General features: G+C 36.1%; 1 protein-coding gene across 5 annotated transcripts in view; it reads left to right on the forward strand.

The window, feature by feature from the left end:
• ADD3 (adducin 3) overlaps positions 1-12863 on the forward strand; it is a 124210-nt gene extending 111347 nt beyond the window's left edge. For 3 of the 5 annotated variants that reach the window (XM_029244755.1, XM_029244752.1, XM_029244754.1), the window contains 10 exons: positions 251-400; positions 881-1024; positions 1137-1235; positions 2361-2543; positions 3105-3362; positions 4662-4781; positions 5219-5305; positions 8131-8254; positions 9895-9990; positions 10595-12863. In XM_029244755.1, the coding sequence (XP_029100588.1) occupies positions 251-400; positions 881-1024; positions 1137-1235; positions 2361-2543; positions 3105-3362; positions 4662-4781; positions 5219-5305; positions 8131-8254; positions 9895-9990; positions 10595-10887 (1554 nt within the window). In that variant the 3' untranslated portion in view covers positions 10888-12863. The remainder of the gene's footprint in view (positions 1-250; positions 401-880; positions 1025-1136; positions 1236-2360; positions 2544-3104; positions 3363-4661; positions 4782-5218; positions 5306-8130; positions 8255-9894; positions 9991-10594) is intronic. The other 2 variants (XM_029244757.1, XM_029244756.1) reach the window with 1 other exon arrangement.
• Positions 12864-14313: the final 1450 nt, after the last annotated feature.

The raw sequence follows: 14313 nt of genomic DNA on the forward strand, positions 1-14313 counted from the left end.
GTTGCAGACTACCTGTTTTTGTAAATAAAATTTTATGGGAGCAAAGTCACACCCATTCTTTCACAGTAGTTTGTGGCTGCTTTTATACTACAGTGGCAGAGTTGAGTAGTTGCAGCAGAGGCCCACAAAATCTAAAATATTTGCTATCCGGCTTTTGACAAAAAGTTTGCCACCCCCTGGTTTAGCTCACGAAACACAGGAAACTTTGATGCATGTGTGCCAGTTAACTGTGTCTTTCTGATTTTTCCAGGTGAAAGTCAATATAATAGGAGAAGTGGTTGATCAGGGAAGTACTAATTTGAAAATTGACCACACAGGCTTCAGTCCCCATGCCGCAATCTATTCAACACGTCCTGATGTTAAGTGTGTGATACACATCCATACCCTTGCAACGGCAGCTGTAAGTCACTGAAGGGCCAAAATCAACAATGACCCTGGGAAGTGTATTTTTTCATGGCTTTCCTTACATGATACTTTATAATCTTCATTCTTTCAGACCCCACCATTTGAAGTTATTTTCAAAGTATTAATCCTCTGCATATCCAGAAAGCAAAAGTCCCTTTGGAGTAAATGCTCCTGTTCTAGGAAACAACTGGAGAGATAGCATTTGCATTTTTGAACTCATCAGTTTAATAATGGGGTCATTGAGTTCTTTAGAGCAAGCCTTCTTTCCTAATATCTGGCACAGCATGTAAATTGAATAGTATCCCCAAAAGGTCTTTTTTTTTTCTCTTGAAGAAGTGAAGAACTAAAGTGGGAGGTGGGCTGGAATGGTGAACACAGTGAATAGGCCAGCGCTCCCTGAGCTGACTGAAGAATCCAGTTCCTATGAAGGTGTAGTTAGTAACTGTGTTATCTTGGCATGAACCCAACCAAATAGGTATCCTCCATGAAGTGTGGGATCCTTCCAATTTCTCAAGAGTCCCTGATCCTGGGAGATGTCGCCTATTATGACTACCAAGGGTCACTTGATGAACAGGAGGAGAGAATTCAACTGCAGAAAGTTCTGGGGCCAAGTTGTAAGGTATGTAGTAGAGTTTCTATCTAAGGAGCTATTTTTGTTGCTGTTACTGTTGATGAAAGCAGTGTGAGCTATGCCAGTTATTTAAAGTGATTGCTTTGGGATTCTATTTTAGGTGCTGGTACTCAGAAATCATGGTGTGGTAGCACTTGGAGAAACAATTGAGGAGGCTTTTCATTACATTTTTAATGTGCAGATAGCCTGTGAGATTCAGGTAAGAAAAATTGTTTACCCCCCTCTTTTTTTTTTTTTTTTTTGCTTTGTTATGTTGGGTATTGTGTTTACTTATTTCCAGAGTTCTATCAGTTGGTGGCTTCTTGTTTTGTTTTGTCTTTTAAGAGAAGTTCTGCTTCATTTGAGTAAAAAAGGGTCAACTGAGGTATCTCTTGAATTGAAAACAGGAGGAAAGAAAATTAAAATTCATATACAGACACACACACCAAATCTAAGTGCTTCATAAGCATCATTTTCCTCATAATCCTACTTTTTAAGATGGTATAATTGCACATTTCTCCATTTTCACCCTCTAGTGATATGGTGCTAATTGAGAAAGGTGACTAACAGTTATCAAAATAGACCAGCTGTGTTGTGGACACTTTTATAAAAAGTGTAAGAGCAGTGCCAGAAGTTTTATGAACTTATGCGGTTTCCAGTGGTGCCACAGCCTCAGCCTCATTATTATAATGGATTACTTATTAACCACTTTTTCCCCAGAGAAGCTGAATGCATTTAATGGCCCTAATTTCCCCCTTTAAGAAAAATCAAGCAGATTCTCTTGAAGCAAATGGTAATAATCTGAATTTATTGGAAAGGCTGCAAAAAAGGGGGAAAAAACTTTTTCTACCAACTTGTCTTAACAACCACCTTTTTTTTTTTTTTTTTTTGCTTTAATGGTCGCTCTTCTTCTCAAATGAGGCTATGAAAAGCTTAATTATATTGAGATAATGAGCTGACTTCTGCCTAAATATTCTTAAATTCACAGTATACTGTTTATATTCCTTTAAAATTATAACTGTCAACAAAAGTATTAACTGGATTGCCATGGGAAAACTGCAAGGAAAGAACTTTAAAATTTGGCAAGAGAATTCAGTTTCTTGAAATATATTAAAAGGTATGGCTCTAAATGTGTTTTCCATCAGGGAGGGTCAGAGTCCTGGAAGGTATAGATAGATGGAAAAGATACTTCAGCTGCCTGCTTTCACAAGTGTATTTCTTTGTTGGCAGCCCGGAGGAAAGTGTTACAGATATTTGCTGAATCAACCTTATGCCTCTTTAAAAGTGAAATTACTCATTCTAGTCTTTACAGTCCTGTGCCTCTGTATTTTGCCATTGATTACAGGTGCGGGCATTAGCAGGGGCAGGTGGAGTAGACAATCTGCTTGTACTGGATCTTCAGAAGTATAAAGCTTCCACTCACGCTGTGGCAGCATCTGGAGGAGGAGGAGTGAATATGGGTGCCCATCAAAAATGGAAGGTTGGCGAGATTGAGTTTGAAGGGCTGATGAGGACTCTGGACAATTTGGTAGGTGAAAAATTGAACATAACCTTGATTTCATGTTTCCAGATTCAAGAGCAGATGTTTCCATCTCCCTTTGGTTTTGGAACATGCTCCTTACTCCAGAGTGTGACCCTAGTAAGGAATTCAGTGTATTTTAAGAATCAGTGAAACATGCAACTGTCGTCTTATCTTAGTTATTAGCCTCTTGCACTAAGAGTCAGAAGGCAGATTGCCTTCAGACCCAGGAAAAAATACTTAAATGAGCACTGAGATTTGGCCTCCAGAAAACCAGTTTATATCTAGGAACATGTTTCTGGTGAGCAGTTTTGAAATTACCTTTGTCAGGAACAGTTGTGTGAGTGGAAATTGCTTTGTCAGCTGAAATCAGTTTTAACCAGATCTTGAAATTTGCTTAATTTTCAACTCCAGTGTTATGTGGAGGTTATATGGAGTTTGGAAGGATCTTCCCTTTATTTGTTTTTCGGTAAAAGGGTCTTATTGAATCATTTGTTTAAAGAATTAGACTCTAAATGCTGTGTTTGGTACAAGTTTGATAGCTTCAAATGTGGTTTTTCCCTCCCCTAGGGATATAGAACAGGCTATGCTTACAGGCATCCTCTCATTCGAGAAAAGCCTAGGCACAAGAGTGATGTGGAGATCCCAGCAACTGTGACTGCCTTTTCCTTTGAAGATGATACAGTGCCACTCTCTCCTCTCAAATACATGGCACAGAGGCAGCAGCGTGAAAAAACGAGATGGCTGAACTCACCAAATACCTACATGAAAGTGAACGTGCCTGAGGAGTCTCGGAATGGGGAGACCAGTCCCAGGACCAAAATCACAGTATGCCCCTACTTTACGTGGTTTGCCTTTACTAAATATTTTGCCTAGTTTACTGATGAATTGAATGGTCTATGTTGAAATATTGGGGAAGTAGAATATAACATTAACAATAACATCACTATAACTTATCAGGTAACCTTTGTGCAAGGCACTTTGTTCTAAGTGCCGTACATGAATTATCTCATTTACTTCTCCTAATATGGAAAGGATGCTGTTTTCCTCCTCCATTTTATAGATGAGAAAACGGAGGCACAGAGGGATTAATTAATCATTTGTGAATGGTAGAATCAGGGTTTGAATGCAGGCAGTCTGACTCTGGAGCCCAGTGTTGCCCATTGCATGATACTGCTCTGTAGTTTATATTGTACTTGTGAATCAGAACTATAAAAGTTATCAACACCTAACGGTGCCAGATTTTGTGAATTACTGCACATAGGCAAGATCTTGTAGATAAAGAAACAGGTTATCTTAAATTTTTCAGCATTTTGTCTCAGATTTGGTTTAATTTTGGAGTGTTTATCACTAAATATTCTATAGATACTCAAAATTGGTTCATCCTATCGTATAAATCAGTAGTATTCAATATGGAAATACCTAGGCATCAAAGTTTTTTTTTTCCCCTAGTCTATATTGATTTCTTATCTCCTAGTAAAAGAACATAAGTTTCCCAGAGTTAATCTTATTGACAGAAACTAATGGCCAGTCATCATTAATCTTGATGAATATTAGCTTTCTTTAAGGGATATAACGGGTAAATGAGAAGAATTATTTAAGGCTCTTCCACCCCTGTGGTGCCATTATACTATAGATTACTACAAGCTTATCCCCTTTGTAAAATGCTGGTCAGGGGCTTGGCCCATTCTGTCAGCCAAAAATAAAAATGAAATCTGGAAAACTAAATCTTAAGAGATTTCTTGAGTCCTTTTTGATGACTTCTTAACCATCATCACTTAAAACTTGAATGCAGGTGGCAACTCTGAATGTGAGTTAATGTGAGATCAAGCTCTATATGCTTGAAATATTTTCACCAACATATTTAAAATGCCAAAAGGAAAAAATTTAAATAGGCATAATTTAATATTCATGTGAATAGTAATGACATTTGTTTGTTTTTTAAGTGAATGCTGATTCTAACTAGTATGGGAGGTACACTAATTGACCACTAAAAACTACTCAGTGAAATTCTTTAACATATTAGCAGTGTATGCACCCACCCACTGGAGTCAATAAACAGTTGTCAAGAACCTACCATATTTCCTTAACACAAAGCTTCATTCTAGAAAATTTTTGATTCTTTAGTGGATGAAAGCAGAGGACTCTTCAAAAGTTAGTAGTGGAACACCTATCAAAATTGAAGATCCAAATCAGTTTGTTCCTTTAAACACAAACCCGAATGAGGTACTAGAAAAGAGAAATAAGGTAAGACATGGTCGATCTTCTATGACTAGAGGAGGCCTTTTTATGCTGTTTTATGTTTAAATCACTGGTGACTGAATCTGATTAATGCTACGCTTAGAGGTTTAAATACAGAAGAATTTGAAATTGAATTCTGTATAATTTTAGCTTGTATTGAGTACCTCCAGCTCTGTTCTAGCTTCTGGTGAGCGGGCTATACGGGGAAGAAGTATTAGACATATTTCTGCTGTATTAGTGAAAAATGTAGTCCTCTGATAATGTAACGCAATAGGAAATCGCACATCAAGAAGAGTGGAGATTAATGTGAGTTGTTATGATGGTAAAAGAGGGCTTTGTGGAGGTGGGAATTAAAGAGGCTCTTACCCTGGGGTGGTCAAATAGTAAGCCAAAGGTCACCTGCAGAGTTGCCCCCAAGAACTTGTTACTGTGTTTCAATTCAGATTCGAGAACAAAATCGATATGACTTGAAAACAGCAGGACCACAATCTCAGTTGCTTGCTGGAATTGTTGTGGATAAGCCTCCTTCTGTAAGTCCATAAAGCAATATGATCTTTGTTTTCACATTAATTTATTTGCTTTTTAAATATGAATATCTGTCTTTACTAAAGTTAATACAAACACAAGTTAAAAAGTCAAAGAATCCACAAGACTTAAAATGTCACCTTCAATTCCCAATTTCTAGGGGCATGGACTTTATTCTAGCGTATACCTTTGTTTCTAAAGAGCATCTTTATTCTGCTTTTTCTTGGTTTATCAGTTTTAGATGTCAACTTTATTTCATCAAATCTATTTCATCAACTATGAGAAGTACCATTATTTTATGTATCACTAAAAGAGAAAAAAACCTAATTATAAGATGAATGCCAATTTCAGGATCAGAAAATGTGGGAGAAAAGTGCATCTTAGAATTAATGAAAGACAGTAGTGACTTCTTTTATGGACTGTGAGGATCTAGCCTGTTTACACAAGGCTCTTCCCTTTTTCATTCTCCCAGTAAGGTTGTTCCACAATGTTTTGTCTAGTCAGCTTTCAGTGTTTATATTTTTAAACGCTTACTGCTGAGCCAGGTAGTATCCCATGATGACATTTCCTTTCTTATACAACTTTTCTCCCCTTGGAGAAAAAGTTGCCTCCTTTTTTCATTGGCTTAGTACTTAGGATACATTGGGCTTAGTTCATCCCGAACTTTTCTTAATATTATTTTCCATGGGGTCAGAGGTAACAGGTAATCTCTCAGTTCTGGCCCTTTGTCATTGTCCTTCTGGTCCAGATCTGGACTAGGTGCTCTTCAGGCCAGATGTACAGGCCCATCCTGAGGATCCCTGTGCTTCTCACCATGTAGTCCTGTTTCCTGCAGCGTATGTCTCCTACTGAAGAAAGGAGACTCCTTTCTTACTCCTTTATCATTGAGCGCATCCTCTAATAGCTTTCTGGGAAAGGATACATAGGAGGTAACAGTCTGAAAACCTGTATTCTACCTTCAAATGTGCATGTAATAGATACAGAATTCTAGTTTACAAATAAAATGAAAAGCATCACCGTATTATCCCCTAACTCCATATCATTGTTAAGAAGTAGGAGAGTATTGTGATTCGTGTACCTTTGTGTAGGCTTTTTTTTTAAAGACCTTTGCTACATTCCTGCTATTCTGAAATTTTATGATGGTGTGCTTTGTAGTAATTTCTATTTAGTCTCCACTTTTAGCATGTAGTAACCCTTTTTAATCTGCAAAGTCACGTCCTGGGAATTTTCTAAAGTATTTCTCAGGTAAGTAGTCCTTTTCCCTTCAATTTCTTTTTCTGTCAGGATATATATACTGTTAGTTGGATTTCTTTGACTAAGCCTCTGATTTTTTTCTTTCCTATTTTATATCTCTTTGTCTTTTAATCCTACTTTCTGGGAGATTTGCTTGACTTTATTTTCTAAGCCTTCTATTTAATTTTCTATTTTGATTTTTTTTTTTTACTTTTTAAGACTTCTTATTCCCTGAATGTTCCTTTTTTTTTTTTTTTTTTTTCTTTTTATATAACATCCTGGTCTTTCTGGATACAGTATTTTCTCTTATTGCTGTAAGGGAATCAATTTTAAATTTTCTTTGGCTGCCTTTATTGTCTGTTTCTTCTGAGTTCCCTTTTTCTTTTTAATTCTGGTTTCCTCCATGTTGGAAACTTTCCTCAAGTGTCTGGAAATCCGTGGTAGTCTGTCTGTATTTAAGAATGAGGCACTGAAAGCCAGTCAGAAGCTTCAGATGTGTGCAGAGCTTGGGAACTGGCGAGCTCCACCGTAGGGTGACTGGATGTGGACCAGGTTGATTCTTTCAGGAATGCCCAGATGTTAGTATCTGTAGTTGTTTTATCTAGGGTCATTTAATTTATCCAGAGAATTCTCTAGTCTCTTGCCAGTCTCCCACCATCATCCTGGGAACCCTCAGCTATGTTTTGTGTCCCCTAATCAGTTGTTCTGAAGAATAAGCCTCTGATCTTCTGCAGAGATGAGAGAGAAGTAAATGCTCAGCTGTGTGGAACAGGGAAGGGGACCTGAGAATCTATCTGTTCCTTATTTACACTTCTAACTTGTCCCCGCTTTTCAGCTTTTCTTCACAGCACCTTCTGTGATACCTGAGCCTTACCAGGCCTCCACAGGGCAAATGAGCAGGTTTCTCCTTTGCAAGGCTAAGGCTTCAACTTTCTCAGCTCTTCCACCCATTCTTCCACCTGCTTTCTATCTTCCAACAATGTGTTATGACTTCTCATCCTCTGTTGTCTCATCTTCCATTCTTTTGTCCTTAAAAGTTTATACTTTTTTGTTGTTGTTCTTTTACTACCATTTTAGTGGGGTTTGGGGAGGAATTTTTTAAAATGCATGGGTTCAATCTGCCAGGTTTAGCTGTAAGTCTCATTAATTTCTCTTCTAGAGCAAATAGGTACAAGTTTATTTTCGTAGCAAATTTAAAGTTCTTTTGGTACAGTTTCATTTTTCTAAGACTTTTTTCAAAGGCTTTTTGAAATTCTTGGTTTTTAAGATATTTCTTAGTTATATGAAGCTTTCTAGAACTTGGCTTAGTTTTTTTTTCAGAGTTATTAAAATTGACCTATGCAGGCTTATTGAGGAACCATCACTGGCAATTTTAGCCTATTGGATCAGTAGTCTAAAAGCATTAATCTGATATGAATATTTTAAACAAAGCATGTTACTTTATCATTTCTAATGATTGTTGTGAGGTGGGGTGTCACAAACATCATATATACATTTAAGTGTGTGTGTGAAATTGTGTATATATGTAAATATATATAAATAAATATATAGATATAAGTAAAGCTCTTGGTAACAAGTCAGTGCTTTTCTTTGCAAGACCATGCAGTTTGAAGATGACGATCATGCCCCACCAGCTCCTCCCAACCCCTTCAGTCATCTCACAGAAGGAGAACTTGAAGAGTATAAGAAGGCAATTGAACGTAAACAGCAAGGACTGGAAGGTCAGTTCGTTTTGAGATTAAGCCCAGGATAACCACACTGCTAACAGAGCCTCTTGAGTTGGATGATAGAGGGCAGTCAGGGTGTTGTTTTTTTTTAATGTTCCTTTTACAATCAGTTGTTCCATATCCTCTCTCCCGGTCCTTACTTGAGTAATAAGTAGGACTGAAATGCAAATAGCTACCACACACCATCTATGTTAACACGTAGAGAAGACTGTTTTCCTCAGAAAGCAATCGGATTGCTAGCAAAAAGTCTTCTATAGTAAAGTGAAATCCCCGGATGAGTAAAGACTCACTAGCTAGAGTAAATGTAGATACATTAATAGATTTAAACATTCAGAATATGTGGCTTTTTTAAAAAAAACTTTCTACTTTGACATAATTATAGATTAACAAGTATGTGGCTTTAATGCTTTATAGAATCTCTATTGTTACTGGATGTCTCAAGATGTCAATATTTAATGTCAAAATCAAAATATAAAACAAACTGCTAGAATTTTTATGTGACTTTCCTTAAGTACATGGGCACTCTAGTGAGGTCGCTTTTATCTGACTTCAGAACCCTAAGCAAGGGTTGTATCTAAGAATTGTTCATGAAAATGCCAATTGAATATTAGCTCCCTTTTTCTCAAGAATAAGAGATTCTTTATAGCAAGTGTTCTCAATCTTGGGTCTTTGGATAAGCTTTAGACAGTCCATGAGTCATCTGAAAAATATATGCTTAATTTTGTGCAACACAGATTTGAGGAAGGCAAGGGTGCAAGGTGGAGGGCAAGAAGTCTGTAACCCCCAAAAGTGGGTAAGAGCCTCTGCTTTAGAGCGTCTTCAACGTACAGTTGAAATTTTTATGCAAAACAGAACCAGTAGTTAAAGAATCTTTGTCCCAGTTAGATATCATGTAGAAAGAACTAATGACATCTGGATCATCCAGGGAACAGTTTTTATAAGTGTGTTAGTGTCTTTGTCACAAAAGGAAGTCAACCTGACTCATTAATGTAATCACACTAAATGTTAGGTGATACTATTCAACTTGTTTATTCTAACATAAGGTTGGAAACTTTCTCTGATTTTGTATTTTGTAAAATGTCCCTCTTTAATCTCTTATTTTTTGAAAGCCTAAAGATGCCAGGTAACAAATATTGCACAATAGAACCATCACCTTTTATATATAACTTTGTAGTTTCTTCCACATTCATTACGACCTGTATTAGCTCACTAATATTGCTGACAGGAATCACTAATTGGATATTGATCAAAAATTCAGTGAGGCATTCTGCCTCATTAATGTAGCATCATTGGTGAAGCTTTCATATTTCTTTTCATTTGGCTGCTCAATGTGTTTTGATTTTCTAACACTCTAGCAAAAGTTAAATGCATACATATTATTTGCCTGGGCTTCCAGTAGCCATGCTTCCATAAAGCATGTGTATAAAATTACCAGTAGCAGCCAGAAATGTTAACACATTAACCTCCTCTTACTGCATAGTTATCGATATGTGGGATAACTGGTAGCATGCTCAGCTCATTGCTGAAGAGTTTATCATCCCTGGGTATGCAGGTATTTGACGTATGCACTAACCTCCCTGAAATCTTATGCTTCTTTGTTTTGCATGGCTTTTAACTAAACTCTTATCCAACAGATGCTGAGCAGGAATTACTCTCAGATGACGCTTCATCTGTTTCACAAATTCAGTCTCAAACTCAGTCACCGCAAAATATCCCTGAAAAATTAGAAGGTATTCAATGTAATTTCCCATAGCCTTCACCGACTTAATCTTTAGAGTCTGTCCCTCTGTCATTTGTCTTCATATAAAGAAATTGAACACCTGATACAGTAAGTTTACCATGGATTTTACTTAAAGCTCCCAATAATTTTATATTTTTTATTAAATGGGGTGCTACTTTTGTTCAACATTTCTATTGACTTACCTTAATCTGGATATTGGCAACCTATAGTTCTTAAGAATTTGTGAAATTAAATTTGTTTTGTCGTATGTCTTCCAAACAGAAGCATGAAATCTTTTTCAGTTTTGATTGCCCAGTGACCCCAAAATTAAAGAAAAATATATGTATGTTGTCTTCCTCATTTATACTGACTTGCTTTACAATGAAACTGTCAAGTCATCAAACTGGACTTATCCAGCCTTCATTCTTTGGTCTAACAACTTTGTCCTCTTTATACCACTTAAGAGCATTAGCTTTATGTTAATAGGCCCATAGTCTATTAAAATAATGATCTATCTTTATTGGAATTAAAGTACATTGCTTAAACATTTCAGTTTTGTAAAATAAAGCAAGGATGTTGACTATATAAAATTTAAAAATCCTCCCCTTTTGTAGAAAACCATGAGCTGTTTTCCAAGAGCTTCATCTCCATGGACATGCCTGTCCTGATAGTGAATGGCAAGGATGACGTGCATGGTGTTGAAGACGAGCTTGCTGAGCGAGTGAGCAGGTTAACTACAAGCACCGCCATAGAAAACGTCGAGATTACCATTAAGTCTCCAGAAAAAATTGAAGAAGTCCTGTCACCTGAAGGCTCACCTTCAAAATCACCATCCAAGAAAAAGAAGAAATTCCGCACTCCTTCTTTTCTGAAAAAGAACAAAAAAAAGGAGAAAGTTGAAGCCTAAATAAAGTCTTTTTGTAATTATTATTATTACAATGTGACGTTGCACATTTAAAAACCACATTTAAGTTGATCATTAATATGCAGTGGTAGATCAGATTGGGGGTATGTAGCAAACTGGACTTTAAGAACTGGAAAGAGGTTTTACTAAAAGAAAAACATATTATGAAAAACACTTTCAAATTCATCTCTCATTTTGTATGTCCAAAAAAGGTTTTGAATTTTTAAACAATTGCTAGTTTTGATTAGCTCTGCCCTCATGAAGTGTTATTATAATCACCACAAACAGATATCTGTCTGAATTACTTCAGGCCTTCTACATAATATCTGTTGGAAACAAATTGCCAGCGAACAAGCGAGAGAATTTTTGTTTCTCAAAACCTGCTTCACTTGGTAAGCAGATTATAGTTTTTTATCATTATTATTGACTGTCCCTTTTGGGTTCCCATTGTTAAAATGGGCATTAACAGAATGCTTTAAAAGCTTCTAAGATAAGAATCTATAGCATTAGTATACACTGGCACATAATTGTTTTTTTAAATTTAAGAAAAGATTCATTTGGAATTTTATTCATAGTATAAAATTTCCTCACCTGAAGTAACTTTGTTTGCAAAAAAAACACATCATTTTAGTAAACTATAATTTTTGAAAAATTCCTTTTTTATTAGTTTAGAAAGCCCCTTATTTTTCAACAAAGGGGATTTTATACACATAACATGGGTTATTTACTTTAACTCTGGCAAAAACGATTTTTGTATGTTGAGATGTTTGTATACCATTCAGTATAAAAGTGTCTGAGCATATTAGCCAATCATTTAACAGTAGAGCACATTTGAGGCTGCTTGGTACTAAGTATACTTAAATATAATTAAAGAATCCAGGGACTTGGTATCAAAAGGGGATTAGAGCATTTAAAGGCATAACAGGATTCATATTTGAACCTTATAATGTATTTTTCTCTTAGTATCACTAATGAATGAAGAAGCCCTCATAAGGTAACCAAACGGAAGGGAAAAGAATGAGAGAGAAAGTGAAAAATGAAGGGAACAAGAGAGGTGTCATGAGAAGAAGAATTCTAGTTCGATAATGATTCATAGTCATGATAGGATTTGAAGTGTCATTTATTTGACGCCTGTCCCAAATTTCTAAAATTCTGCTTCTCTGCCAAAATCATTCTATTTCTTAGTTGATATTTGGGTTTTAAAAAGGGTCAGATCCTCCTTTTAGCTTGCGTATCTTCAGAAGGCAGCACAAGAAGAAATCAGTGGGTCTAATCCCACCCCCACCGTGAGAAAACTACCACTTCTTAATTTTTACCAATTTTTCTTATCTTTTCAGTTAACTTTCTTTCTAATGTAAATACAAATTTAAACCTAGGCTTAATATAGTTTTATTTCCCTTTCACCCAAGTCATGTCACAAATCAATGTAAAATCAGTGATCCAAAATAGTCAGTGGGTAAAAATAATCCAAAGTATTTCTGAAGGGTGAGTTGGCGTGTAAAAAAATTACACTGATGATAGTGTGCTCTGGGGCTGGTTCTGTTAGACTGTGAGTGTATGATGATGCAAAGTTGAAACGGAGCCTGGAAAGTTCATTCTAGATCTCACTAACTACTGGAATCAGTGTTTTAATCTTAGCGGAAACTTTCAGTTGCTTAATTCTGTATTTGAGGATTCTTTTATGTTCTACATCATTTATGTTGTATTGCAACGTATGTAGAAACAGTAACCTGTGAACTATGCTTTTCCATAACTTTTAAAAAATATATATAAAATGAATGCAATGTGCATAAATATTTTTTAAATGCAACAGTGAACTATTTGCACCTTTTGCTAATGCCTCTATTTACTTGCTTTGGCATAAAGAATGAGCCAGTGAACCTCTGTGTCATGTGGAAAAATGTATAAATGTTATCTGATATTGCTCTTAGATGTAATGCTAATTAATGTAAAATCACAAATAAACAGTATTTTAAATAGATGGACGTGGTATCAAGAGCTTTCAGTTCAAGGGTGGTTACTTATCCTGAATTGCTTTGTGGACTGTTGAGTTTTGTGCTGCAGTGAGATTTTGAGTAAGACTGACTGACACTTCTGAATAACGAATGTCCTAATACATTTATTTTCAAATTAGTTGAAAATCAACTATATAAAACCCTTCTTGTTTCAGCGCATTTTGGAGGAAATATTCCCCAGGTTACCCACTTTTGTTTCTTGATAGGCTATGGCAACCTTAACTATTTCTCTGACATCTAGAGATCTTTGAAGGACTTAGGATTCTGATTCTCAGTCTCAGAATCTATGGATGTAGAATAGAAAATGTTGCAGAATATGTGTTGAGTTTATAGATTACTTCTCTTTGATTTTTATTTATGTAACAATGTAACAATAAAGAAGATAGTAGAGAGAATAGAAAGGTTACAGTTCCACCACATTAACATTCCACAAAATATTTCACTCCCTTCTAGCTCTTGTTCAGCTCTGTATGTATTTCCTGTGTATTGGTTATCATGGGGTGAGTGTCATTTTATTCAAGATTTTTTTTCTACTTAAACATAGCATAATCTGTCCTAGAAGATTTTCAAACCAAATCCCTCACATGAGTGATTTCTTGTGATTTTTTTCCACAACTTTGTCCTAAAAATAGAGTGCAAGAGGGGAAATCATGTTAATTGAGGGTTCTGGTTAATTGAAGTTTTTACTATAATTACCCGTTAAAAAAATGAAGGGTTTGGGCAGAGGGTAGATTCATAGTCTTGGACATATTTAAGTATTACCTTGGCTTGTAAATAATCCTTTGGTGAAAAACTGCTGTTTTAGAAAGATGCTCATTTCAAAATTCCCTTTCATAAAGCAACAAAGGCAATTATCTTCAGTTCTCCCTTGAGAGTCCATATAGCATGAAAGGTAATGTTGCCTGTGTCTTTTCCTCTATTGATTAGTATTTTCATTCAGCAGGGAATAAAGAGAAGCAAATGGATCAAATTGTGACAGCATTGGTTTTTCTTAACATCAGCATTTTTTCTTTTTTGACACAGGCAGAAAACACATAAAGGCAAGTGGGTTATTTTTTACACTCCAGGATGAAGTATATACATCAAAGTTGCAATCTTGACCAAACTAGGATTTTAAAAAGAACAATCTTCTTTGTGGCCACTAGAGGGTGGAATAGACCTAACAATCCTGTATGTTTCTAGTCCTTGAACTTAACTTCCCTTTTCTTAATTGCTAGGCACCAGCATGTTTGTTGTGAAATACCCAGAACTTAGAAGACTTTGTTGCTTATCATTCTCCTCTCTAGACTGTTCTCAACCTAGTTGTCTCAGCAGGTCCCATTTCACCAATACCAATACCACCAGCAGGGACTCAGTGCCTCTGGAGAACACGTTGAAAATTGTTGAGGTGTGGTCTCAGAAAGAAACCACGGTA

This window comes from Monodon monoceros, unplaced genomic scaffold, assembly GCF_005190385.1.
Source record: "Monodon monoceros isolate NGI ecotype Baffin Bay Population unplaced genomic scaffold, NGI_Narwhal_1 Super_Scaffold_4, whole genome shotgun sequence".
Lineage (NCBI taxonomy): Eukaryota > Metazoa > Chordata > Mammalia > Artiodactyla > Monodontidae > Monodon > Monodon monoceros.